This window comes from Apus apus, chromosome 5 (assembly GCF_020740795.1).
Source record: "Apus apus isolate bApuApu2 chromosome 5, bApuApu2.pri.cur, whole genome shotgun sequence".
Classification (NCBI taxonomy): domain Eukaryota; kingdom Metazoa; phylum Chordata; class Aves; order Apodiformes; family Apodidae; genus Apus; species Apus apus.
Window position 1 is genome coordinate 50,391,668 of NC_067286.1, and position 27,406 is coordinate 50,419,073.

Below are 27,406 nucleotides of genomic sequence, written 5' to 3' on the forward strand. Positions count from 1 at the left end.
AATACTTGCAGCAAGGTTAAGTTGAAACTATTCCTGCCATAGGAAATATGCTGCGATTGCCACAGGAAAACTGGCTCGTTCTGTTTACTCTTTGTGTATTTTTTGCAGACAAAATTATTTGTCTAAACTGCAAGTCTTTATTTCAGATGATTCATTCCGGACTCATTCCACTGGTAATAGTGGGAATGCTGCCTTCCTTTCCAGTTCTTCTTCTCGCAACTTATTTAACTCAGCTGACCAAAAGAACAATGGAAATAAGGAGAGCCAGTCCCGGAAGATGAGCATGTAAGTGGTTGCCAAGAGCTTAAATTGAGCTTATGGGTAAGCTTTCATTTTCAAAGGGAGTCTGAAGAGCCTTTTAAAATTAAGCCTATATTTGTGATACTTCTGCACCCAGAGTTTCAAATACTAAATAGCATGTTAGAAATGTGATGTGTGCAATTACAAGTGTTTTTAAGGTTGCATTTCCTTTTAATTCCTCTTTCACATTTTTTTTCCTTTACATTCAGCTGGTACATTATGGGGAGGGCAGAAAGGGACAAACTGAGAATTAGTGCATTTGATATCTCTTGAGTGGGCCTTTCTGATGAATTAAGTGTCTGGATGAATTCATATTTTTCCGCTTCAGTATTTTCAGATTCCTTTAAAAAACAAACCAAAACAACCCCTCCAACTTTACTCACAGATGTAAGCTAATAAAATTCCTAAATTGTAAAATAAAACACTGAAAAGTTTAACTAATGTAAAAAAAATATATATCTGAACAGGCTGCATTCAGCTACTTGTGTACATTATATTATGGTATAGTCTCTTGCTGTGTGATCACAGGATTTTTTCTACTGGAATTTTACAGCCTTCCCTGTACAAGATAAACTTGTTATGGAAAGAAATGAAGCTTGCATAGTGATTTATTGTGTTTTAAAATGCACTTTCTTTGTAGAAGAGGTTGGAAGATAATTAGTGAATTAAGGTGGTCTGTGTTGAGTCAGTCATTCACAGAAGTACCTTAAATTGCCAACTCAAATCGCACTCTATTCTTGTCTTTACCAGAGTCTAATGCCTTCTCTTATATATTACCCATAACACTTCCTTCAGACTTTTTATAAGTGTTCACTAGGTGGTCACTTATTTTAAAGTGCATTGTTTCAGCCTCAACACTTAGATTAGTAGATATGCTGACATTTTGAACTCTCTATTCAGTAAATGGGACATGTGTCCTGAGTACGTAAAATGCCATCCAGGGCTACATACTTTCAAAAATCAGGTGTTCTCAAAACCCCATGTGCTTTCACCCACATCACTGTATATCTTCTGTTTCTTCTCTTGAAAATTACTTCAAATGTTGTAATTTTTTTTTTAGCAACTATTTTAGGAATGCCAGTTACTCATCTGTCTCACAGGGATTTGGGGAAAATAAATGGATTAGTATTCACAAAGCTCTTAGATGTAAAGATTAGTTAGAGATATGTTCTACTTCACATAAAACTTCCAATTTTCAAAAGTTTTTTGATGTCACTTAAAATAAAACCTGGTGTCTTTTGTTTGAATGCAAGAGGACAGAGAAAGACTCACACAGAGCAGTTCATACCTATGTCTTCAGGCAGGAATGTGGAATGTAAGAGACTTAGCTTCAAGTCTCAGCATTCCCAGGTGGATACCTTAACAGCAGACTATTTGGAGCAGGTATCTGATTTGAAAGGAGGTATCTGATCAAACACTATGATCTGGATACTCTCTCAGGTTCAGAAAGTCCCTAAACTGCACAGTGTCAGAAGCCAAGAGGATATAGTAACAGAAGAAAAGCATTTTCGGAGAAAGAAGAGCAGGATTGGGATGACCTACATTTAGCTCTGAATAAGAGTTTTAATAGTCTGTGTTCTTATGGGAAAACACATCTCTCAAGTTGGTATAATATCTGCTGCACTGTAAATTCAATTTCTCTATTGAAATCTAGCCCAATACTTAATTGTTTTCATTTAAAAAATGGAGCAGCTCTATAAGGAGATATTAAGAGATGCAGATACAGGAATGGTTGGTGGTAAATGCGTTCACCCACATAACCTTGTTGATCACAGATATATTTAGGTGTACCTCTCTCATCTTTCTTTTGTTCACAAAGTCATACTGAATAGATATTTAGGTGTACCTCTCTCATCTTTCTTTTGTTCACAAAGTCATACTGAATAGATACCAAAATAAATTTTTAAAAAGTCAATTTCAAGGAAATGTTATTTTCTTACTAGAATTATGGAAAAATTAATATCCAAATATATAAGCAGTTGACAGAAGTACTCTTATTGAGAGAATAATTTGAAAATTGTATAGTGAGAGTTGCAATTGAATAGATGCTCTGGAGTGTGTCACCATCTATGTACTTGCTAAGGCAGGAAACTTCTGGAAAAATAGTAACAGAGTATATATTTAGAGTAAATCATCATGTAAATTTACAAATGCGCTGGTTAAACACTGCACTGACCATCTTAATTCTGGCAAGTCCCAGCTTTTAGTTTATTGGCTCTGCAATATGAGTAAGGTAACTTTTAATATGTTTCTTTCTCTAAGTAGCTGTGTTTGTGAAGAATCAAAGATATGCTGTTTAATAAGTAAAATATCAACAGATATAATTAATAATTCTTAGAATGGAATGTATGTTTGAGAAAAATACTATTTAATTGCTTAAGTGCAGTCTTTTCCATAAAGTTGCTCTACTGAATTTTGGCAGATATTCACTCTTGGCAATATAGTGCAGTTTGTAGGGATGAAGAATTTCTGGTTTCATACATTCATGTTGTTCCAGGAACTTTAAAAAACTTTTTAAAACCTGAAGTTACTTTGGTGCAGAACTGAAGTCTTCACTTACCATACTGCAGAGATAAAAAAAAATTTTTGTCCCATTTCAGACACATGTGTGTGCCAATTAAAATATTCCCTCTTTTAAAAAATAATGTAGATTTAAAATAAATAAACAAATAAAAATCTCAGTAAATCCTGATCCAGTGCTCACAAGGGAGGGACAGGAAAATGACCATTAGCTTTGGTGTAATTTGCTAGATCTTAGGTAACAGTCTGTAGAAAATACAAGAATTATGCTGGACATGCACCTGTATAACTTAATGGTGGAATGACCATTTTAAGTACCTTATGGAAAAGGAAAGAATCACAAAGAGCACTGGTTGAGTATTTCATCCCACAAGAGACCTTAGTTAAGTCAATTTGCAGAGCAAATGTGCTTTTCTCACTTTCTGCTGAAAGGTTGCCAGTTAGATAATGAATCATCCTAGTGCAGAAATTGACATAATTCATAAACATTGTGTTCAATCAACTATTCCAATCTTTTATTATGCTATGTGGCTTTATTATCTTCTGTTAAATGTTTTCGTTTTTATGAGATGAAGATATTTTCTTTTAGGACATAAATGGCTGTTTGGCTTGCATGTGCATTACTGTGATATGCCTCATTTCAATATGCAATTGGTTAAAACTATTTTCCAGAACTTTGTAGACTCATCAATGAAAATATTCAACTTTATAGATTGTAGACATATAGATAGCATCTGATTTTATTTCACTTTCAATTAAAACTTACTTCAAGAATAGACCATTACAGGCAGTTGTTAATTGACATAGCTACAGTTCCGTTAAGTTGAAAGCAGTATAGTTAAAGATTCAAAAATTAAAGCTATGAAAAATTCAGAAATTGCCCAAATGACATTATGATCAATAGAAGACATAGATAGTAGTAAATAAATTTTAAAAGGAGTACTTGTCATAACTGTTGCTTTTATAAAAGATACCTTGCCCACAGGTTCATCAAAATCTGGTCCTATGTAATGCAAAGAGTAGATCAGAATGAAAGTACTGAACATCTGCTTTTGATAGGATTATTGATAGCATATGCATAATTATATGATGGGTTAAGGAACACACGTAAGGTAGAGACACGTTTCTACAAGCATTCAACGAGAGGAGAAAGGTCATAATAGAACAGCATCTCTTATGTTTGAAAACTCCCAAGTACACTTTTGAAATTATGGTTAATAAATTATATTAACTAGTGCAATTTACTGCAGAGAAGGTTTTTGTTGTCATGCAGTTATGCCCAGAGACAGAAACAGTGCTTTCAGTTAGTAAGTGAATTACCTGTATAAACTGATCCCTAAGACTGGTCACTGTCTGTGTCAGCATAGAAGCTGGGAAAACTTAGGGGAAAGGAAAAAAAGAAAAAGACAAGGCTTGAAAAGAAACACGGGCTCTAATCATGTGGGAAGGCTCCAGTACCTCTGAGCATCACTGTTTCCATGTGACTTATGAGTATGGGGCAGTCCATTAATGAAGTAAAAAGTGACTAGCTTTCTGGTGTAGTGCTGCCTCTTACAGTAAATCTATGATTTTATAGGTGTCTGTGCCCATGCAGGGGGCTTGGAACTAAATGATCTTTAAGGTCTCTTCCAACCCAAACCATTTTGTGATTATATAATACTGTAAAGAGTCTTTCAGTTTTTCTCCCTTCCCCGTCTCCACTTGCCCCAGATTTTACCATGGTGTTATTTATAGCCATGAGTAGACTGCTTGTCTCCCTTAAGTATCTCGCTAAGACAGAAGTCTACGTGACCTCCTGTAGGAAACTTAATGGAGAAATACACCCATCTTGTAAAGAATGCCCTCAGCAAGTGTCCATTTGGCTTTTACAGTGAGTGCAGTAGAGCAGGTAGTAATCTTTTGAAGTACAGTAACTGTGTTATATTAAAATGTTGCATGCAATAGCATTTTACTATGCTCTGTTATTTAATAATATAGCAACATTGTATTATGTGTGTCTCTTCTTTTGTATGAAGAAAAAACAGAAAATCCAATTCTTAGATCTTCTGACAGAAAAAGAAGGGAACCAGAGACTGGTGGAAGCAACTTTCTGCTGCCATAAGATGGGAGCAGCAAGATGGGACTCTAATGCCTGGAATGAATAAAATGCATCTTGCAATGTTAAAGCCTTTTATCTTTTAAATAAAATCCCAAGCTGTAAAATGTGTTCTGATAAGTAATGTAATGGTTGCAAAATTCTAACATTGTAGTGAAATGTTATGAAATAGAACTTCAGCTACGTACTCTTAACTGCTGCAGCTAGAGGGAGGTTTTTGGTTTTTTCAATTATGCCTTTGTAGTTCAAACTATTGGGTTTAAAATGCATATATCCATTACTTAATTGGCTTGTTTTCAATTGTAAAAATTATTAGCACCCATGTTTTATGTAAGAAATAGAAGGAGTTGTTATGAATATGCAAAGGTAATCACACATTTTAAAGAACCTTCTAATGTAATTTAAGACCAAAGTCCAGAACCATTGATCAGTCTATAAAAAAACATAAACTTCGATGTCATTGTGCTGTTAATTTGGAGGTAATGTTTTTACAGGTACTAAGTAAAGTTCATAAAAAGCCTCTGGAAGTTTCAAAGCAAGCTAAAAGCATATGTCTCCAGATGATATATACAAAAAAGGTTTTATTTCATAAATTATGTTGGATAAATACTTGTTTTAATTTTTAGTATTTCAGATTGTATTTTCACTTGAACAATTTATAATGATGAATCTAGTTTTTAATTGGCTGCTATTTCAAGCTGTTATGCTTCAGTGGTGTCATCTGCATTTGTTTGTATTAATGCTAATGTTTCTATCAAAATTTGTCTGTAGAAAACCATGCAATTCAATTTTAAAAAGTTTTATTTATGCCAATACTTGAGAGAGAGCCTATGAAGCTATTGTCAGCTTCTCTATTTCAAAATGGAAGCAGCATAAATATATTGATATCAGAAATACGTGTTTTTTAAAATCTGTTGGTGTATGATAAAGATGATCTGATTTGTGAATGCATATGCGTGTGTGGTTACTTTTTATAATGTAAAACTAGGAATGATGATTTACTCAAAATAAAACCTAGGAAAATGCTGTACATGCATCTTGAAAAAAATTCTCAGGGCATCTTTTATAATTAAATAAAAGCATTTACCTATAGAGGGTATTTATTTTCAATAGTATTAATGCTAGATGTATGCTGTCTTGTGTGAGGCATAACATGTATCCTTGGATTTACCAGTGTTTTACTGTCTGAATTCTTAAGCTTCTTACAGTGCAGTTGGATTTAGGTGTGTCCTCTGTCTTTAGTCAGAGACATTGTTTGGCTTCTGTGGAAACACTCAAGTGTTCAGTTGGTTCTGCAGCCTGGCATAGGATCTTGTAAATCACAGCTTCTTCAGGTATTACGATGTGTAACATGCAATATTGATACAGATGTACAGATTACCTATACTGGCTAGTCCTAGATTCTGCTTTTGTCTCATTAATGAAAACAGTTGCCCAGGGACAACTAACTCTACGTGCCCGCTGCGGCTGCTGCTCACCCATGGGCCACAAGAGACTGCTCAGTCTGTTCTGAGTCTGACTTCTTCCAGGGACCAAATTCCAATCAGCAGTACCCAGATGCAGAGCAAGACTCAAAACTGTGTTTGACCCTCAGATGCCTTTACTAGGGCAATGCAGAAGAGCCAGTAAGTTCAGAATCTCGAATCCATGCTATTTCTCTCTTTATTAAGCATGTAATGAGTTCTGTATATAGTCTGTCTTTTGTTCCTTATTTGCTGTCATTTGTGTGTCACTTTTAAGTGAATAATTTTATTTATGCTGGTAACACATGCTCCACTCAATAACCCTCCTATGTATTAAATTCCTGCTATGTAATCTTTAAATGCTCTATTTTGACATAGCTTGTTCTGCACATCTTCCTTGTACAATACTCCTGGTGTCTCATGTCTACTTTCACCAGTCCTTCACACTACAGGCCTCCATCCCAGCAGCCTTTTGTGGGGCTGCTTACTTCTGGGTAATACTTCTGAACTTTTCATAGCGTTGTTTTTACTTGCAACTCAGCTAGAGGATAGCCACCCAGTGACAATTTGGTGGTTCTCTGTAGGAATGTTCCTCCTATTAATCGTTTCAGGGCAGGAAGGAGTTATTTTCTTTCTGGGTACATTCATACTGCAATGTGGAATTAGGTTAGATTACTAGCTTTGTAGTCTAGTCACATACCAGAATCTGCCTGCTAAATTATTTTTTGAATGGTTTACACCAGTGTCCGGGCTGCTGTGGGTAGACATCTAATGGTAACTGAGGAGATTTTTAGAGACATTTACTAGCTTCACCCTGTGATGTATCTTTTGTATCTTCTCTTGCGGATGCCTCTCTCTGTGTGCATTTACTGATAGAAAGATTTGAGTTTTCTATGCCAAATGATTTTGAAAACTCTCCTGCCCCCTTTTGGGTAGCTGTTTTGTGAAGGCTATATGAGCGAGTACAGCAATGCTTAGATATGTTAGTTATGTAGCTGGAAGTAGCTTTTTGCATTGTTTCATGCTTAATATGTAGGACTCTGCTGCTAATTAAAATTTACTAAATTTTAAAGATCTTGCTGTTGTGTTGGAGTCACTACACTACTTGAATAAAGTGAATTGTATTCAGATCATGGAAATATTTTTCTGAAACATTGTGGCAACAACTTCTGGATTTTAAGATCAGCTCTCTGAACAGATTTATTCCACTTTTATGGAGATATGTTTTTTCCTTATTTTAGTTCAGGCATAGAGTCCTGTTACCTCAATCACCCTGATGTCTAGATGATAACACCAGCAGAAATTCTGTTTTTAGGAGAAGCTCAGCTTGATGTTATGAAGTAGTATAGATTTTCCGGGTTCAGAATACCTAAATTATTTTTCAAAATTATTTTAGGTTTAATAGAATATTTTAAAAGCAGGCACATCATGTACCTTGAGAAAAATGAGATGAGTTGATACTCTGAATAAACATTTAAAAGAAGTCTCACTGCCAGATGATGCAGACTTTATAACAGACTTAACACAATTTCTATAGTAATAAAGTTCTGTAGTCAAAGGCTGTAGATTCTCTTTTAGGACTTGATCCTGCTTCTATTTTTATAAGTGGCAAAATTGTGTTAACATTGATGTCAGTGGGCTCTTAAGTGTCATTCCAAGAGAAGATAATATTGAAGACTAACAAGTTGTATCATTTGGGAATGAACTTCCTGAATATTTTGGTGTATAGATCTCTGGTTTTCATTCAAACTTGTCACTGAAATGTTGAATTAAAAAAACAAACAAATACAATCAACCAAACAAAAAAATAAAAACAACTACACCACCCCACCCCCCCCACCCCCCCCAAACATAGAATTGAACTTTCAATTTGCATGGTAGGTTTTTCAATACATGTTTTTGTCACTTTGTGACTTAGTGAATTTAACTTGTTACTTGAGCATTAGGGAAGTATTAATAGGATGACCTACTGCTAGCTGGAGAGACAAAACAGGTTTTCACATTTTCATATTTCACTATCTTTTTATTGTAGTGTAAATTAATAAAGTAGAAACAAAGCTTTTTACACACCCCAAATTAGAAACTGTTCTCTTTATTCACATTTCTGTTGGATCAACCACCCTGCCAATGAACAGTAGTGTTTTAAAAGTTTCTTCAAAAATCATAAAAAGGAATGGTCGGTCCACTTTGATGACAGGAGGCACTGTGAATGCAGTTATCTCTGACCCACTAGCTGCTGTGGCCTCAGTTCCTTCTTCATCCACTTCAATAACTGCCTTTTGAACAACCTGAAATAAGAAATAAAATATGTAACAGAAATTAATGTTAACATGAAGAGTGTTTCTCAAAGTGCCAGGCATTCAGTTGAAGTAGGCTTCTATTAAGGGTTAAAATGAGTAGGTCTTTGCAGTCTAACTCTGTGTGTTAGGCTGGTAGACCCATATGCTGTCAGCTTCAGCAGCAGAGGAGTTAGTACATCCACCATGACCACATCATGGATTCTAGTTCAGGTCTTACTGTCCTTTTCGACATTTCTGAGCATCGACCTCACTTCAGAGATTTTGTTCTTGCAGCTGGTAGCATGAAGCAACAACTGTATTTGTGTACTGCTCCTCCTTGGGACCTGACTGTACGAGGGAGAGTTTCTCAAAAGTGGGAGGTGTGTTTTTATCAGTCACAAACACTGACTGGCTGGATATGTCATTCACAGCTGATTTTGTGAGAGCTTAGGGAAATGCACCAATCTTGCCTTTTTTCCTGTATATTTCTAGTTTGTACATTTGGTAGAAGAGAGCAAATATGTACAGTTCTGATCTGGTCTGGGCCAGTCTGGACCTTCCCTTCCCGCTGCAGCCTGGAAGGATCTGATTCTTTTCCCATTTTGCTCTTTCAGCCTGCACATGCCTTTCAGTACTTCTGTATTTTGGTTCTGTATTGGTGAACTGGAATGACTAGGAATGACTTACATGAAGACAGTTGAAGGACTTCAGCAGTGTTGAGCTGTCTTCTAAATATTCTTAAATAATGAAGCTGGATGTCATGATTCACAGGGGCAGGATGCTCTTCTGGCATTTTGTAGCTGATGCACATACTGCTTCCAATAGCAGCAGCTACTATTCCAGTGTGATTTTTTTTTCATGATAACACAATAGTTAACTGCTGAGAATCAGCATGAAATAGTTATGTGACCAAGGGGAAAGGAGCAAACAGCTACAGATTGCCATTGTACTGCTCAAAAGCAAAGTAGTTTATACCAAACTGAAAATCACTGCAATTTTATCCGTTAAATATTTCCTCTTAGGATGTTGTGTTTTGTGAGCTGTAGTTCAGGGCTTACTTTTTGAAACTTGTGTAGAAGTGTTTATCAGACCACCTGTTAAACCGTTTTGGCAAATCATGAAGGCCTTCTTAAGAATTTGGTGTAGGGAGACCTGTAACAGCAGCATCAGTGGCATAGAAGTATTATTTCTGATAGGGTACAAATACCTGAAAGAAGGGTGCAAAGAAGAGGGAGCCAGGCTCTCTTCAGTGGTGCCCATTGACAGGGCAAGAGGCAGTGGGCACAAACTGAAACACAGGAGGTTCCCTCTGAACAACAGGAAACACTTTTTCACTATGAAGGTGACTGTGCACTGACACAGGTTGCCCAGAAAGGTTGTGGAGTCTCCCTCCTTGGACATACTGAAAAACCACTCAGGCACGGTCCTGGGCAGTCATCTCTAGGTGGCCCTGTTTGAGCAGAGGCGTTGGACTAGATGACCTCCAGAGATCCCTTTCAACCTCAACCATTCTGTGGTTCTTGAAGTCTCTTCCAAAGTTACGGTCCTGGGTTATCAACACAATACAATCCTGTACAATCACAAGCAGTTGCAATAGATTCATTCCTTGTACAGAGTTATAAAGATGTTTTTAAATCCTCTGTCCAATTAATCTCATTTGAGTATAGTTTTCCTGAAGTGTTTACAAATCCAGCTTGTTGCAGAAATTTTCTTACTTTTACTCTAATGTATGAATTTGCATTTAGCATTAATTGCATTTCATCTTGTTCCACACACTCCAGTTCTTGAGGTCACCAGTTTCTCTGTGTGTTAACTGTTTTACCCTCTTTCTTTAACCATGCCTCTGAATTTTCAGTCATCAACAAACTGTCTTCTGTATAGGCTAGCTGTTTCTTCTTAAAGGGACTTGTCTGGTTCTATAGAGCTATTCCTTCTTGATACTGGTGTGATTGTCAAGTCCTTTCTCTTCCACTCTTTCCTACTTCTCATTCTGCCTCATTTTCTATCAGTCTTCTGAAATCTGTCTTTGATTTCCCTTGAACAGTGGTACTGAGTTACCTTCTCTTTTTCCATGAGGCTGTGTTCCTCTCTTTTTGGCTATTCAGCATCCTTGACTTTTTCTGCTTAAGTGTGTTGGTCTTTAAAAGTTTTGATATATGAAGTGGGACATCTGTATGACTTGGCACACAGCTGTATTGTGCTGATGCTTTGCTGTGAGGTTCTGTTTTTTTCTCTGCCAAGGTATGCAAAAGGAAAGGCAACACTGCTTCAGCTTCTCTTTTTGACTGTTAACCTTCTTGAAATTTTATTATTTGAGCTTTCTGAAGTTTTTTATTTGTAAGAATACCTGTTCCTGGTCTGTATGTAAGGGGTTCCCTCTGGGTTTCCTTCCTTGCTCTGGCTTTTGCCATTTGACTGTCATTTGCAGTGGCTTTCCTGTTCACAATTGTACTTCTCTCCCACCACCTATATTCTCGAGTCAGAGTTTTTCTCCTGTGAGCTTTCTTCCTGCTTTGGAAGGGTTGAGCATGTACAAAATGTAACTGCATTTCTACACACCTCATACTTGAAGTGGGATCCACAGTGATTAAGGTGTGCAGGTTCCATTTACTTGACAGATGAGGCCCTTTTCTGTTAGAGTCCCTGTAAGTGTGTATGACACAGTCTTTTGGCTGGGACATTTGTATACTGTTCTAATCAAAACAGCAAATGATTTTAGAAGGCTTACCTGTGTAACTGCTATATATCCTTGATCTGTGAGATGACTAAGATCTGCTGTACTTGTAAAGAGATTTTTAATTCCAAGAGCATGAAGCAATTTCTTCATTTTGTATTTTTGCTCTAGTTTGAACTTTGGAAATGTGATGTCCATTTTTCTGTTTGGAAAAAAAAAAATGTTTCATGCGAACTTGGACTATATACTAGATCACTTGACTGCTGAAATGCACACTCCTCAGGAATTAAACTTTACACAGAAAACGAAGGGGCAAAAGCTAAAAGAGTCTTTACTGGAATTTAGGTTGGCAGAATATTATCTCTGACCTGTTGATTGCCAAAGATGCTAGAAATCACTTCCTTCTCTATATAAAATACTTCCACCAGCAATTACAATGCCCTGATATCAGGGTGACACACTTATTTATTGACCAGTGAAAAGAATTGTTACTTCAGGAATGACATTTCACAGGAATGATTTGGATTTACATTTTCATATTCAAGTTTATCCATTACTCTGTGTTTCCACTGGTAAGAAAGGTTACATAAGTACACGGCATATCTAGATTTATTGTGTGTTTTGCCCTGGCAGTGCTATATTTCAGAAGAGGGAAGGCCCAAGGAAAAATTTGGAAAGACTAGCTTGACTTTGTCCACAGAGAGACAGACATTTCTAACTGAGACGAGCTGCAGACTTGTTACCTCACTACAAGCCTTCACATGCCCCTTGGGCCGTGGGTAGCCTATTAAAGGGTCTCTGAACTATAGATACCTAATGCCACAGAGACAACAGCATGTTTCCGGGGTTAGGAAGACCAGGTAACCAGTCTGCTTTGTTGCTTTGCTGCAAGACATTAGAGTCATTAAAGCCAAACGATGTCAAAACATTACCTGGTCTTCATGTTTCCAAGCCAGGTTTCCACAAGCTCTGTAGTCAAATGGTCTTCAAGTGAAATGTAATCTCCCTCCTTTTCCGGGATGACAATCAGCATGTGGGCTTTCCCTTTGTAGGGTAGCTTTATCACAGTGCATCTTAAGTTCTCATCAAAAGTTGAATTAACTGTATCTGACTTGAACATCATGGGTACCTGTACACTTCTGTATTTGTTTATGTGGAAAGTCTCGGTTTCTGTGAATTTGGAATTAAATGGGTATACCCACTTGCCTGAGGAAAGAAAAAATAAACAACTATGTGCATTCAGACTTATTCAGAAAATATTCAGAAACCCTAGAAAAATTATAGGATATTTTCTGTATTGGGTTGAAGTGGATGTCAGTTGTGTCTGGGCTAAGTGGATTACAATTGCAGCACATTTAGTGTATATGCTTTACATTTTTTACAGCAGGAAGAGGAAGTAATCCACAAAATTAACTCCTTAATTTGCAAGGAAAGAAGGGAAATCTTTTTCTGAGGTTAATTAGTTGCCAGTCAAGCTCAGAACTGATAACCTTTTTGTTTATTAAATGCCGTATGAACAGTCGTCTTTAATTAACATGTCACCTTCAATGAAATTCTCTACCAGATGTTCAACATCCTGTTTTTAAATTAATTATACAACCTGTTGGATGTGGACTCAGCAGTGCACTGACTTGTAAGGTGCACTGGAACATGACCTCTTCTGTACTAATGATTCTGGTCTCTACCATTGCTTTCAAATGTAGCCACAGCCACTTTTCTATTTGCTCTGATTTTCTGCCAGGGAAAGTGACCATGGCATTGGACAAACTACTTTTTTCAATACAAAAGAATACACTTAGTGCATAGGGAGGCTGTATGGCTGAGGGGTATTTTTCTCTGTTCTCATTTTGCATTTATTTTAATGAGGTTTCCCTGGGTGGCATCTGCTGAAAGCCTCAGGATGGCATAGTGGCTGTGACTCCAAGTTCTCTGCCCAGCACGTGTCTCACCCCCTTCTTCACTCTAGGTCTTTGCCTTTGCTTTTTGGCTAACCAGGTGTCTCTTCTTCTCTATGACTGTTTCAGAGTAAAGGGTTGGCTGCTGGCTCCCTTTCATTGCAGGACCTCATTTGGAGTCCCTTATCTATCTTCTAAGCCAGCAGTCAGAAAGATTCCAACAGCAGGAAAAGGAGGGTAAGATATTTGGCAGTAGAAGACCTCTCCAGAGAACAGTCTGTGCCACAGTCTGTTAGATACTATTTCTTTTCCTCACCTTGTAAGGTAATACAATGGGGTCACTTTGGTACCTCTGGATTTAAAAAAATCTTGACTGAAATAGAGAAATTATTTGTGTTGTCATTTTTTTGTGTAATATGTAAAATAATGCAATGCTTTTATGCCCAGAATTCACCATTCAAAAAACTATCATAATTAGGGCTTTTTATTCTAATTGGTGAGTGATAATTAAACATCTTTTTAAGTCATAAAGAGGGACCACTCCAAAATGGTTTGAGATGGTTTGATGCAAGGGTTTTTTTTTTTTCTCTTTGAGGGCCTGTTGTATGGAAGAAAGCATAGTGGAATTGTGGTTCCCTATCATGAAATATAATTTCCTATTAATAAACCTGATAGGAGAAAGTGAATCTAGACAGACATGTCAAGAAAACAGGACACCTGAATTCATTTAAGCTTCCCCCATGTCAAATGAAGTCTTCTAATACATAATAATTTTGAAAAAGAAAAACATCAGTTACCTTTAAAGACAACGTAGTCCACAAGTAGCAGTTTATTATGGCGGTCAAGCTCTTCAAAAAGCTCAGGGATTTTTCCTTTTGTCTTTTTTTTAATATTTTGATTTATGATAAATTTTGCCTGTGTGAAGTTTTGAAAGTCCACTTTCAGGAATTCCATATCAAAGTACTGCTTAGATAAGTTGAGGAAAGACTCTTTAAGTCTGAAGTCCTCTCGGATAAAAGAAAGAGTGCCTTGCACAAGGAGAAGTTCATCATTCATTGTAATGTTATCTTTCAGTTGTTTAAACAAAGCTGGTAGATTATAGTGGTCCACTCTGTCCTTCAAAGAATGCAGGTTTAGACCCTTTACTATTTGTCTGTGTGTTTCTCCCTTGGCTGCCACCATATATGCAGTCATGAGAGCTGATACGGAAAGGGGAGAGATGATGACATTGTTATCATGTGTCATTGCAATTTTTCTGTAGAGGTTAAATCCAAAATTTGCAGTCCGTTCAGTGAAGTTGTAGAGAGTGAACTCTTCGAGACCTTGCTCTTTAAAAGGCTTAGAAATGTTTTTATGATGATGCCACTCTTCAGAAATATTGACATTTTTATTTCTTTGCAATAAATTAATCTCTTTTTCCTGCTTGGGAGTTTTAAGTTTGATGCCAGCCTTGCTGATTTCAACACACATTTCACTTAAGAGAAGTAGGTAAATTCCTGTTTTCATGTTGACATCCAGTAATGAGGTTTTTGTTTGGGTTTTTTTTTGTTTGTTTGTTTGTTTTTCTAGTAAAGAAAATGGAGAAAGAAAAAAAAAGGCAACAGGATAACTTTTTAGTTTGTTCTGTTCACAATCTGCAAGATCATATATACAGGGAGGTGGTCTTTCTGCATCTTCAGTGTATACACTCTAAGATCTGGTTCTTATCTGAAAGGTCTAATTTAGAGCAGTGAAAGAGACGTTTCTAACATCATTAACAGAATCCAGAATAAATGATCTTCTGGTATTAGTGGTTCATGTCATTAAGTATATCACTGATTTTCCTTTGCTAACTTGTAATTCCTTTACAAAATCAAACCTGTATTTCAAATACAATATGCAGCATTAGGATGAAAAATTGGCTTGTTGGACTTGCATGGCAGCTTTTTCTCCTGTGACACACGTTAGCTGTAAGCACAAAAACTCTGGCCAGCATGTGGTGGCGATGACATTTTCCCTGGAGAGCTCTGACACAGACTAATCCTAGAAAATGTGAATGCTGACCTATGGAGAGATGAGAGACCTGTACCTCCATTTCTGCACTTCATTGGTGCTAGCAGGTGGACTGTGTCCTCCATGGTGTGCATCTCAGTCATGGTTGCCATTCTTATGGGATTCATCTTTTCCTGGATAACAGTAGTGGCCTAAGAGTGGCCTAACCATCCCTTCTGTAGAAATGTTGACCCTTAGTATGTGTTACCTGACATGTTTTAAATTATTAGTGGCCTGCTGAAACAACAAGATCCAGTTCTCTAGGAAAAAACAACAACACTGAGAAGCACAAAAAGTGTCTGATTTTCTAGTATGTTAAATGCCAACCCAGAAAGCAAACTGGTTTTGAAAGTTAACGAACATTATATGAAAACTTGTCTTCTTAAAACAGACGCTTAAATACCTGTATCAAAAATTGAACTACAGCCACTGGGTTTCGTTCCAGAAATGGTAAATTCCAAGAGCTATGCAGAAAAATACTTATTCATGTGAATATTTGTAGTCTTTCAGAATCAGAGAATGCTGCAAATTACTTTGAAAAAACAGAGTTTTGCCATGTAAATTATTCCTTGTTGGAATTTTTTTAGAAGGATATATTTATCTGGTTATGTAGAAAATTAAAATCAGACAAAAGCAGTCTGTCTTTGAGAGACTGCCTTAAGCCAAACTCATCAGAATAAATCAGGATTAACTCCACTGACATAGATTGCACAAAAGTGGTCTAAGGCAAGGCAGAATCTTTGCATATGGGATTTTTATCCATTCATTCATCTAACCAAATGAAAAACACAGTCTTGAAATAAGTAGCCACAGCATAACAGGAAGTTACAGCAGTAATGATACTTAGTCAAGTTGAACTATTTTCACGTATGTGAAGGAAAACAAAGATCATAATGTTAATGTGGTGCCAGTAGAGCTTTGTCAAGAAAATGTTCTTTCAGGGATACTGACTATTACTGAAAGATTGATGGGCACAAAGAAACCCTGAGTTAAGTGCTTTTATACTTCTTCTTGCTCTCTGATTCACTTACTGAACAGAAAAGTTCATTTGGGGAACAAATGAGATACATTGAAGTTTTTAATGGTATCTGTGATTGTACCTCTTGGCCTGGTCAACAATTCTGCTGATATAGTTTGTTCATAGATTGTGAAGAGCTGGGCTTCAGATACTCAAATGACAAACATAAAAAAACCTGTATCTAGTTAATTTTTAGTATTGATAAAACATCTGGAGCTTAGTATAGGAGCAGTAGGTGAAGCATTTCTACAAATGTGAGGGAGTGTACTGATGAGACCCTGGAGAAACAGGAATGGTTTAGACATAGGAAATTTTTGCTAGTGAACTTGATTGACACTCCACTGCCAAAAGCAGCCTCTCAAAGAAGGTCAGAATTCTGTGAAAATCTAGATAAATAGTGTTAAGACACACCACATTTTGTATGCAAAATACACAGCAGTGGTCAAGGAAACATCAGGGCTACTGGTTTTGAATCCCTAGGGTTAACATCCTAATATGTGGCTGCATTAAGAGGGCCAGCCTGTAGCTCAGAAAGAGAACAAGATTGAGGCTCTAACCTCAGTATCTGTACAGAGCAAGGTGTTGCAGCTGCTGATTTACTTCTGCTGAGAGCCAGTTCTTTCTGGTAAAGTGATGTGAAATTTCTGTGTTACTGCCAATACTTACCAAGCCCTCAAAAGATTACAGGGCCTGGGACTGAAAATACGGTCATTGTGAGGAATGCTTGCTTTTCCTAATTCCATTTTACTTTTCATCTTTCTGCTATTGGTTGTTTATTACTCCATTCAGATCATTCTCATGGTCACATGCCATAGGATTCCATGGTTTTTTATACTTCACTGTCCAGCAAATGCTAAAGCAGGTTTTTCAGTCCCTGAAAATGCCATGTTTCCCTGTCAAATAGCACAAGGAAGAAAGAGTTGTTCTGTGCTTAAAAACACAGTATTCTACATAAGCTGAAACTTCTGAGCTAAGTAAACACTGGTAGTTTCATCTGTCCAACAAAATGTTTGCAAAGAAGTAGACACATCTTGCAGAAGGCCTCAGGCATCAGACATTGCTAGTGTAATTTTGCACATGCAAATTCAACTGTGCATATCACTGATGTTTCCCTCAAAGTAATATATACCATGCAGCAGTGTTGATGTGCAATTTATGGAAAAATATTGAATGACTGTAATGATTAGAAACACATATTCCCATTGTAAATTAAAGAGGATGTTCAGGACCACCAAGTCTTCACAGAATCCTTACATATAGCAGTGACATGCAAGTGGATCAATGAGATTAAAAAATTGATTATGTGGCCCATCATTAAAGTAGTAAGTGATTCAACAATCTAGAAAACACATGGCAAATATTCACTGCTCCTTTTAAGTTAAGGATCTGTAACAGCAAATCACAGTAATTGTATAATTTATGCTTTAGCATATGGGAGAGGTGGTTTTATTTGATTGCCATTTATTCAGAGTTCAGCTGAATTTCACAGTTGCCTGATTCAGGCTGTGGGAGTTAATCCTGAAAAGGTGTGTTGATGTGAGTACTGAGATATTTGGGTGCCAAAGCACAGGGTGCTCTTGGCAGTCAGGTGGTGTGGTATTTTATTTCGAGATAATAGGTCATGTTCTGTACTTGCTGCAACACAGATGGGCTGTAATGACTTAACTGGGAGGCAGTGAAATCCCTGAATGTTATGCCTCCTTTTGAGTGCATGGCAGCCAGGGAACAGAGTAAAATATGCAGCTTAGTGTGGCTGTGCATATTTTTTCTTTATTTTTCTTTCTTGCTTTATTTTCAGTGAGATTTCCAGTGTCTGGATTCTGCAGGACTGGATAGGGAAGGGGATGACTTGACCTAAGCTGCTGCCTTGCAGGCCAGCCAGTGCACCAGCCACTTCTTCAGAGTTGGGTTGCTTACTCTCCCTTGCTGGACTGTAAACTGTGTTCTTCAGAGCTATCACAGTAATTGCAAGGCATTTCTGTTCCTTATGTAGAGACCCACTTCTACAGGAAGTAATGTAGGCTCTGTTCCTGCCGCACTGCTGTGCCTGCCCTGGCAGCAAAGCTGGAGGTACTTTTCACTGCGAGATATCCCTGTTTCAAAGAGGTCTCCTTGGACACTGCAGAGTCAGCTCTAGCATAGAGACAGTAATTGGAAAATTCTGCTTTAGATCGTATTCAGGCATGGAGAAAAGGCTTTCTGCAACAGCTGCAGCCTGTCTTAAAAGAGCATCAGGCTGATCGGCTCGCTAGACTTGGGAGAGCACAAGCTCTTCCTGTCTTTTCTGGGGATAGTGCAGTTCCTGTGCAACATCCAACAGTGTTGCATTTGCAGATGTCACTGTTGCATGACTCCAAGAGGTCTGGGGCAGCACTTGGCTCAGGCAGGCCACCACATCCCCATGGGAGATGGGAAAGGACTGAATGGGGAAAGTGGTGAGCTGCCTTCCGGAGGGCTCTGCCTTCCTAACACAAATAGCTTTCAGACTGAAAGGGGGGAGGGGGGCAAAGGCAGAAGCCTTTGTTTCCAGGCACAGCTCAGACCATTTAGCACTCAAGAGGAGAGTCCTGCATCCTCAGGCCCATACAAATACTAGTGATTTGGGTGCTATGAACATCACAGGACTAAGAACCTCACAAGTGCACTAGGCGATTATTGGAAATTTGAGATTGCAAACATTGAAGTTAACATTACAGCAACTTTGTCATTCTCCTTGAGTAACAGTTAGAAAATAGTCTTCTAGGACTAGGAAAAGCAGTACTGGAAACATTAAAGTGATATTTTTGCACATTATAGGCTTGTTTTTTTAGACTTGACTGTAGCTTATTGCTAATTTTAGAGAATTTAATGCATAAAGTAGACAGTTCATTAAGAAACATAGCAGTGTTAGAGCACAGCTAACATTCTTTCCATTATAAGAAATAATTGTTTCCAGTACTCTTAAGATAGCAAAGAAGTTTCTTGCTCAAATGTATTTTTTTATGAAAACATAAAAGCAAGAGAAAAAGAAAATATATTAGAATGCTCGTTAAGATCCAGAATCACTGAAGCATCTAGAAAAATCTAGAAAATAGCTGATAAATAGCTGATATATATAATTATGTATATATATAAAAAATATAATAATTCTTCCCTTTACATTCTAAATATTTCATATAAATTGTCTTACCTGTTAGGTAGCTCTTCTCTTACTTTTCTCAATCAAATGTGTTTAAAAATGAGATGAAGATGTCTGTCCCATATAGAAGTTTTCCAACAAATATTTACTCTTCCAAAGAGTGGTGATCTGGTTTTGTCTGTTACAAATTAACTGCTTTATAAACACTACATGTTGTGTTTCCAATAAATGGCATAATAAGGGCAGATTTTATTCCAGTAAATGTTATATTTTGCTGGAGAAACAAGAACACTAAACATTTTGCATCCAGCCCTTCAGCACCCCATGAGAATTATTTTACAGGCAGGTTCTGAACTACTCAGTGATGGCAGCAGTATCCAATCCTGCTTAAAAATACCCCATTTCATAAAAGAATAGGTAACTGTTCACCAAGGCAGGGGGGACTCAAAGGAGTGAGCAAGTACAAATTATTTGTAGGGGTGTTGTCAGCTCCCTTGCCCTGCACTTCTGCCCTTCCTTTTTAAGGAGAGACCAGGGTTCCAATCCCTGTTTCAAGAGTGTGCCAGCTATTCTGTAACAATATGCCAAAATTAATTGAATGATAAGCAGTGAGTGATGTTTCTCACATAAAAGACAAAATGTGGGAAGCTGATATTCCTTCAAACATACAGAGCTATAAGAAATAAGAAGGAACTTTTAAAACTTTCAATTGGCCATGCTAGGAGGGATTTGACAGGCTGGGTTTGGGTCTTGAGCATTATTAGTTGGGCAAGGCACATTCTTTAAGACAGCTAGTTTACTCAGCAGTTTCTCTAGTGTGGGCATGATCTAAACTCCTCACTATTTCCATCATTGGCTTATTTCCAAACCAAACATAAACATATAACTCCTTATCCTCCCCTCATGCTCCCAAATTACTTTAAAAAACCCTCCCAAATGAAACATTTAATTCTGATTTGGATTGTAAAAAAAATTTGGCCTTAAAAATTGAGATAAGATGGCTAGTCTGTAATTTTCAACTGAACTGGGAAAAAAAAATAAATTAGTATTTGCAGTCTCAGTGGAAGCATTGTCAGAGAAAAGGATGAAATTTTAGAAAGCCCATAAGGATCATGGGCATCCAGGACTCAAAGCAAAAAGGCTATTGTTTATTGCTCATGAGTATTACTTCTGTAGGAGTGACAACAGTGTTTGCTTACGAAGTGCACGATTTGCTCAGGAAATGCTTAAGGCCTGAACGTAGCCCCCCTCATGGTCTGTCCAGGCTTGCATCCACACTGGAAAGACATGTCACTGGAAGGTGCTTGTGGCAGTTGTGCTCTGAAGTTCAACAGAGACATGAAGGGTTGTAGGCTCTACGTAACTAAATTCTTCCTTGGTTTAAAGTATTTTAAAATATTTTTCCTAATTCCTGTCATAATAGCTCCAAGTGTAGTGATTGTATTAAAGAACATAGAACGTGAGACAGAATTACTGAATTAAGGCCCTGTCCTAACATGTATCCTATTCCCTAAGAATAAGAAGCTCTGCTGTGAATCCAAATTTTCAGTTCTCTGTCCAGATAACTGGATTTATTTTTTGTTTTACTTCCTAGTGTATATTTCTCATTAATTCAGTTGGATTTGAAATTCAAATTTCTTCTTATTCTATGGGAGAAATTTGCATCTGTTATGGTTGAACAAAGCTGCATTGCTGCAACCTGCCTCTGAATCCATGTGTCTTCTGGAGACACTGGTACTGTAGTTGTGACCCAAGACAGTATAAGGAAAACCTGACACATGCAAAAATCATACCCAGCTTGTGTGGTCTGCAAAATTAGCATTGTTATTAGTAATTATAATAGCAGCCGAGCATCTTCCTAGCCCTCACTCCAGGACCCTGACAGCTGTTGTCATCAGTGGGAACCCTGCTGGAGTTAAGGTGCAACAACATTGATGTTTAATATTGAAGAGCTGAAGTCTTGCATATAGATGGTAGTGCAAAGAAGGGTTTGAAGAAATATTAAAGTCTTTGAATCTCTCAGGTAAGTATTTTTCTGGACCACAAAAAACACATTGATCCTATTTTATCTGGAAGAAAAAGGAGGCTGCTACGAGTTGTATTGGCTGTGTACAGAGAGTTGAGAAAATTGTCTTCCTCTCTAGATACTCACAAAGCCCCTGTTAGTTTTTCATGCTGGGTAACACCTTGCTGAGAGTGTTCTCTACACACTACTGGGAATAACGTATTCCTCCCACCAGCTACTATTTATACTGTCAGTTGCCCCTTGGATTCAACAGAGCTTTCGGAGCAGTAAAACCCCACACAACCTCTGCCAAACTATACATATTCACAGAGTGATTACTGGGAGAGGATTGTCAGTATGTCACACTGGCAAAATTGAACTTTAACACAGTGTAAGACAAAACCACCCCTGAGACCAGAACAAGCAAGACCAACACACATATATCACTGCCCTATTGTGTCTTTGCTGAGAGCTTGTGCCAGCACAGTGCTGAGGCTGGGCAACAGGCAACTGATATGTCAGCAGTTGAGCTAAAGACTGTCTGTTCTCTAATAGACAAATTTTTTTGGATGCATCCACAACACTGCAAAACTGGCAGTGATTATGTAGTCTAGGCTCTCACCAATCTGTTTTGTCAAATGCCCTGTGACTCTTGAGTACCTGGGGGTAGATGCTGCAGAGGCAGGCTCAGCTGTTTGTTACAAATATTCAGAGGGTTTCTGTTATAAGCCCCTTTCTCTTTTTGCAGTTCTTGTGGAGCTGGCAACACCTCTGCTTCAGTGCCTGCTTTTCCTTTTACTTACTTTTCCTAGTCTGATTTAGGAAATCCTCAGTGACCATGGAGCAATCAGTCATCTTAATATTCGGTTTGGTTTGGATTTAAGTTCCCTTTGCTAACTATGGTTCCTTCCAATTACAAGCTCTTCATTAGAGCAATAGGGCTTGCTTAAGTAATGCCCCTGTTTCACATGCCGTTCACCATTTTAGCAATGTTTGTAACTTAACCACAGGTGAGCTTCAAAATGGGCTGTGAGGTGTGATGGGCATGTTTGCAGTACCAGGGGATCAGGTTTCAGGAAGGAAACTGGTGATTTAATTAGCTGTATCTGTACCAGGTTACCAGTAAGAGTTTTTTTGGAACTGAGTTTCTTGCCTTGCTCAGCCAAGGTAGTAACCAAAGATACGTTTCACTCCAGGCCCTGCAAATTTCTGTCCCCAACTAGTGGCTGCCCATTTGGTTTCTTAAGGGTAGATGCAGGATATTTACCCCTGTCTTGATGGCTCTAGTTTTGATCAGTCAAAATTACTGTCCAGCCTGGAGCTGAATGAGAATAATAAAGGTTAAGAGTGTTTATTTTAGGAAAATATTTGGGCTGATTGTGATCTAACCTCTTCTGCATTTCTTAGACTAAACAAAATGCCAGTGTACCAGGAGTAGTGCAGGAGATACACAGAAATGATTCTCAAGGATCTGTATTTCTTCTGAAGACTCACTGTGAAATAACTCATAACACATAAACTAACATACTCTTAGCAGTTATTAAACAGCTTTTTACACAGTCTCTTGAACATACTTAGTTTGTCAACTAGGTGATTCATCAAGGTGGTTGCTGCTTCTCTCACTCAAAAAGTGCCCATAATAATTGAAATCAGCTGGATGCAAACACCCTGATGGCTCCATATCCACACTGTTTATAAGCCCAACCCTTTTCATAGAGAACTAGGCCTGTGCAATTTTTCATATGGGAGAATTCCTCTAATGAAATCATCTTTGAAAGTTCCCTATTCCTGCACCTCAGTGGGATGGGTGTGTTACTGTACAAGATGGACAAAGCAGTAAAGCTGTAGTATTTTATAACATAGAGCTGAACTACCTCCTTTATCTTTTCAACTTCACAGTCAAGAGCTAATTGTCCTTGAATAACCAAAATTTTAATTGTCTGTTAATAGGACATCTTACGATTGAAGATTTTATAGGCATTGCGAAAATTATGAGCCACTATAATAGTATGACCAGAGAAATGCTATGAGTTTTCAGTAACAGGTAAAACTCATCCATGAAGTATAATGGAAGCAGCATGAATCCTGCTTTATTCCAGGGGATGGAGTAAAGGACTTCTTAAAGTCACTCCCAGCCTTGTTTCCTGTGATTCTCTGGCTCACAGCAAAGGAGCATTTTCATTCTCAATAATTTATTTGGCCTGTGTTTTTACATGCAAGAATTCATGAGATTCAGCAGGGGCTGGTCGATGTCTGCCTGGTCTCCGTGGAGCCAGCAGGTGTCATCAGAACCTTTATTTCTCTGATGTGAAGATGGATAATTTTGTGTGTTTGGACATCTGCCTGTCTCTGTCCCTTCTAAGTTTGTATTTTAAGGCAGGAATTCAGCAGGCAGGAGACACAAACTAAAAACTGACACTGGAAGATATTTCTGTTCTCCTGAGAGGGCATCTCTCTAAGAGTTTCTCCAGTAGATGTGGAGTTCAAGAGCATTTATATTTTATATTCCTGGGAAAAAAATCAGCTTTAAAGGCAGGAATTAAAAAGTAGTTAAGAGACTGGTATGTCTAAGGGGAGAAATCTTATTACTACATCTTCAGAGTGACAGAAAATATTGTAATCAATGACTTCTGATTACCTGAACTTGAAATATGATGTATTTTCCCATTCTTCCTTATCCCAATTGCATGTTTACATGAACTGACAATGTATCTCCTTACCACTGTGATAATCAAGTTGAGTTCCTGTGACCTGTACTCTTTGTCTGGCCTGAAGCAACTACTTGATGTAATGAAGAAATGTCTGCACTTTGACCACAGTAAAAGACAAGCAAAAGATGCCCTCCTGCACTGGTGAAATTTGCTGAGGTTTGCTAAGTACCAAGTGAGCGCAAGTTAGTGTTTCCCATATTGCCCAGAATGGCTGACAAAGAGCTCTGCATTGTGGAGTTGGGTTTTCTTTTTGGTTTGGTTTGGTGGGGTTTGTTTTGTTTTGTTTGTTTGGGTTCCCCCCTCCGCTCCCCCCCCCTTTAAACATGGATATCAATGCAGTAACCTGCTACAGGCCTGCTACTTACTCTTACAGCTTCAGGTGTGGACCTTCTGTAGGCTGCATGTGGTGGGTATTCAAAAACAACTCTTCTTCCTAGAGGAAGTATGTATCTATCTGGCTGTGCTTTCACAAAGTATTTAATCTGGTGTTCATTTTCATATAGGACTTAATGTCATTGTTCAAACTGCTTCAGCACTTGCACTTTCCTCTACCTGGTCTTTGATGAGACAAGTTTGTATCTGTCTGCTTCTATTCAATGTCTGCATGGTGGTCTTGGGACCAGTCCCTTCTTGAGACTTTTTAAAGATAATATCTGACTTTACCTGAAAACACTAAAACTGAAATGGAGAAGCAAGGGCAGATAAACAAATTTTTAAGATATGAACATTTTCTTCAAATACCATATAAAGCTGTCATAAGGCAACAACATAGTTCTTGTGAGTTTGAGTTAAAAGGATAAGTTACACTCTGCTACATAGGAAAGACACTCATAATGATCAATCTCAAATGTAAGGCCAGAGACATTGAATATTTGTGTCTATCACCCAATTATATATATACTTTTAATTTTCAAGGAACAGACATTGTATACTAAAAATCCACTGTCATTTGAAAATGTTTAACTAATATTTCCATTGTTTCTTTCCCATGAAGAAAAGTATTTAGACAGTGAAACAGTTAAATGGACAGCAACCCCGTTAAATGGAAACTCCTGTCTATAAGCTGTGTGGGGATTCAAACATGGTTTTCACAGAATCACAGAATATTAGGGGCTGGAAGGGACCCCCGAAGATCAATGAGTCCAACCCCCCCTGCTGGAGCAGGACCAAAAAGTCAGACACAACTAGGGCAGATCACTCAGAAAGGCATCCAGACAGGTCTTGAAAGTCTCCTGAAGAGGGAGACAACCTCTCTGTTCCAGTGGTCTGTAGACCTCACAGTAAAGAAGTTCTTCCTCATGTTAAGGAGGAACTTCCTGTGCTCGAGTTTGAGTCCACTGCCCCTCATCCTATCACAGGGCACAAGTGAAAAGAGCTTGGCTCTGCTTTCTTGATGCCCAGCCCTCATGTGTTTATAGACATTAATTAGATCCCCCCTCAGTCTTCTCCTCTCTAGACTGAAAAGCCCCAAGTCTCTCAGCCTTTCCTCATAAGGCAGGTGTTCCAGTCCCTTAATCATCCCCATAGCCCTCTGTTGGACTCTCTCAAGTAGATCCCTGTCCCTCTTGAAGTGGGGAGCCCAGAACTGGACGCAATACTCCAAGTGAGGTCTCATCAGGACCGAGTAGAGGGGGAGGAGAACCTCCCTTGGTCTGCTGGAGACACTCCTCTTAATGCATCCCAAGATACCATTGGCCTTCTTGGCCACGAGGGCACATTGTTTTCCCATGGATAACTTGGTTTTCTTTCTGTTTCATAAGCATATTGCATTTAATATGTGAGCAGTGCCAGATGTAAGGTGTTAATTATTAATTTCCTTAATTTAAGCAATAATGTCACTTAGGAACCTTACTTGTCTTTGAAATTGAACTTTTAAAGGATGCACATACATTGCTAGTGGGAATAACATTTATATTAGGAAAGTTATTTGGGAAATACAAACATTCTGTGTTTCTATTTATATTTGGAAGTATTCTCTCCCAAAAGACAAAATGTTAAAGGTCTGAAACACAAAATTCCCACAAATTTCATTAAGTTGATCTAGGACAGAGACACTTTTACAGCCTGCACTGTGGGAGGAGCTGATGAGCTTGTCTTTGCTAGATATCAGAGAGTCCACACCAGAGCAGCTATGAAAATAAAGTTGCACTGAATCTGAAGGACAAATAACTATTTGTATATATATAAAAAAGTGCATAGGTTTGCTTTTAGATGTTTATTTATCTGCTGGTAAGTTGGGCCCATCAGTGTGTTGGAGGTAAATGAAACTTTAATATTCACTTCTGAATAACAAACCGTTGTGAGATACGTTAATGCTGAGCAGTTTTTATGTAAGTATCTACCCCTAGAGAGTGACGGGACAGCTGGAAGGAGGAGGAAGAAAAGGAAGACAATCAAGGTGGGAGGAAGCTGAGACTTTATTGAACAGTGCTGAGAAATAGTAACCATTTTTGGAGATTCTCAAAACCTGGCCCAAGATTTCATCAATCCATGAAGCACAACTGGCAATTCCAGGTCTGCTACTTGGCTAGTGACAGCATTTTGCCACGTGGTTGGCTCTGGCAATGCAGTCTTTCTGGACACTAACTCAGTTTAGTAGGAAGTTGTGTTCCCACAGGATGTGGACCGTGGGCCAGCTTAAAGCACCTTCAATGTCAGGGCCTCTGTGAAGATTCACTTATAGGTTAGTCTTCCTTTTCTGTACTACAACTATAAGCACAGTATCAGTACTGCACTAGATGTCTTTTCTTGGAAAGATTCCTGGTCTCCTACTGTCAGGATTTTGTGCCACACAGAAGCATTTAAAAGCCTGTAATACACTGTATTATATATTCCTTTAAAGGGAGTGGTGTCTCCAGCATAGGAGCAGTCTTACTTCCGACTCTTCCTGGGTCTGTGCCCATAATAAATCACTGAACACATTGAAGACATCCTTCTTACCTCCCAGAAGGCCTCATCTAGCATCTTCAGTTGTTCCTTCTTAGTCATGCTTGATTGAAAGCACCTATTTTGCTCCCTGTGTAATGAAACAATTTTTGGATCCCACTGAAGTCACTCCACAATGAATGATAGTAACCTTGGTCAACTGCTGATTACAGAATGAATATGAGATTTCTGAATCATATAATTTGTCTTTGATGTGGGTATTCATTTTTATTTTTGGCATTGTAATGAGCATTGAAACATTTGTATTGACAGGTTTAAATTACAACTCACCACTCATTCCTCTTCAGTCAGCAGTGGTGTCTTCAAGTTCCAGTCATTGTCCTTCTTAAGGACAGCCAGTCTGGTGGTCAG

At 38.1% G+C, this 27,406-nt stretch overlaps 2 protein-coding genes across 4 annotated transcripts in view; one reads left to right on the plus strand and one right to left on the minus strand.

The window, feature by feature from the left end:
• The window catches only part of PPP4R4 (protein phosphatase 4 regulatory subunit 4), a 64,504-nt gene extending 58,638 nt beyond the window's left edge, over nt 1–5,866 (plus strand). For both annotated transcript variants that reach the window (XM_051621950.1, XM_051621951.1), the window contains 2 exons: nt 147–285; nt 4,836–5,866. In XM_051621950.1, the coding sequence (XP_051477910.1) occupies nt 147–285; nt 4,836–4,860 (164 nt within the window). In that variant the 3' untranslated portion in view covers nt 4,861–5,866. The remainder of the gene's footprint in view (nt 1–146; nt 286–4,835) is intronic.
• Nucleotides 5,867–8,380: 2,514 nt separating this feature from the next.
• Nucleotides 8,381–27,406, minus strand: SERPINA10 (serpin family A member 10). 2 transcript variants are annotated; one of them, XM_051621958.1, is made up of 5 exons: nt 27,326–27,406; nt 14,024–14,791; nt 12,264–12,537; nt 11,386–11,533; nt 8,381–8,666 (listed from the first exon to the last, which is right to left on the minus strand). In XM_051621958.1, exons 1-5 carry the CDS (start codon nt 27,330–27,332, stop codon nt 8,475–8,477), a joined length of 1,389 nt encoding a protein of 462 aa, XP_051477918.1. In that variant the 5' UTR covers nt 27,333–27,406; the 3' UTR covers nt 8,381–8,474. The 2 variants fall into 2 exon arrangements, with proteins under 2 accessions (XP_051477918.1, XP_051477919.1); XM_051621959.1 differs by lacking the exon at nt 27,326–27,406 and adding an exon at nt 19,445–19,559.

Bases quoted from the DNA above. Each gene is read 5' to 3' on its own strand.
- SERPINA10 (XM_051621958.1), bottom strand. The intron at 12,538-14,023 runs GTAACTGATGTT...TTCTTTCCTCAG, and splicing joins GGACTACGTTGTCTTTAAAG to GCAAGTGGGTATACCCATTT. The intron at 8,667-11,385 runs GTAAGCCTTCTA...TTCTTATTTCAG, and splicing joins GATATATAGCAGTTACACAG to GTTGTTCAAAAGGCAGTTAT.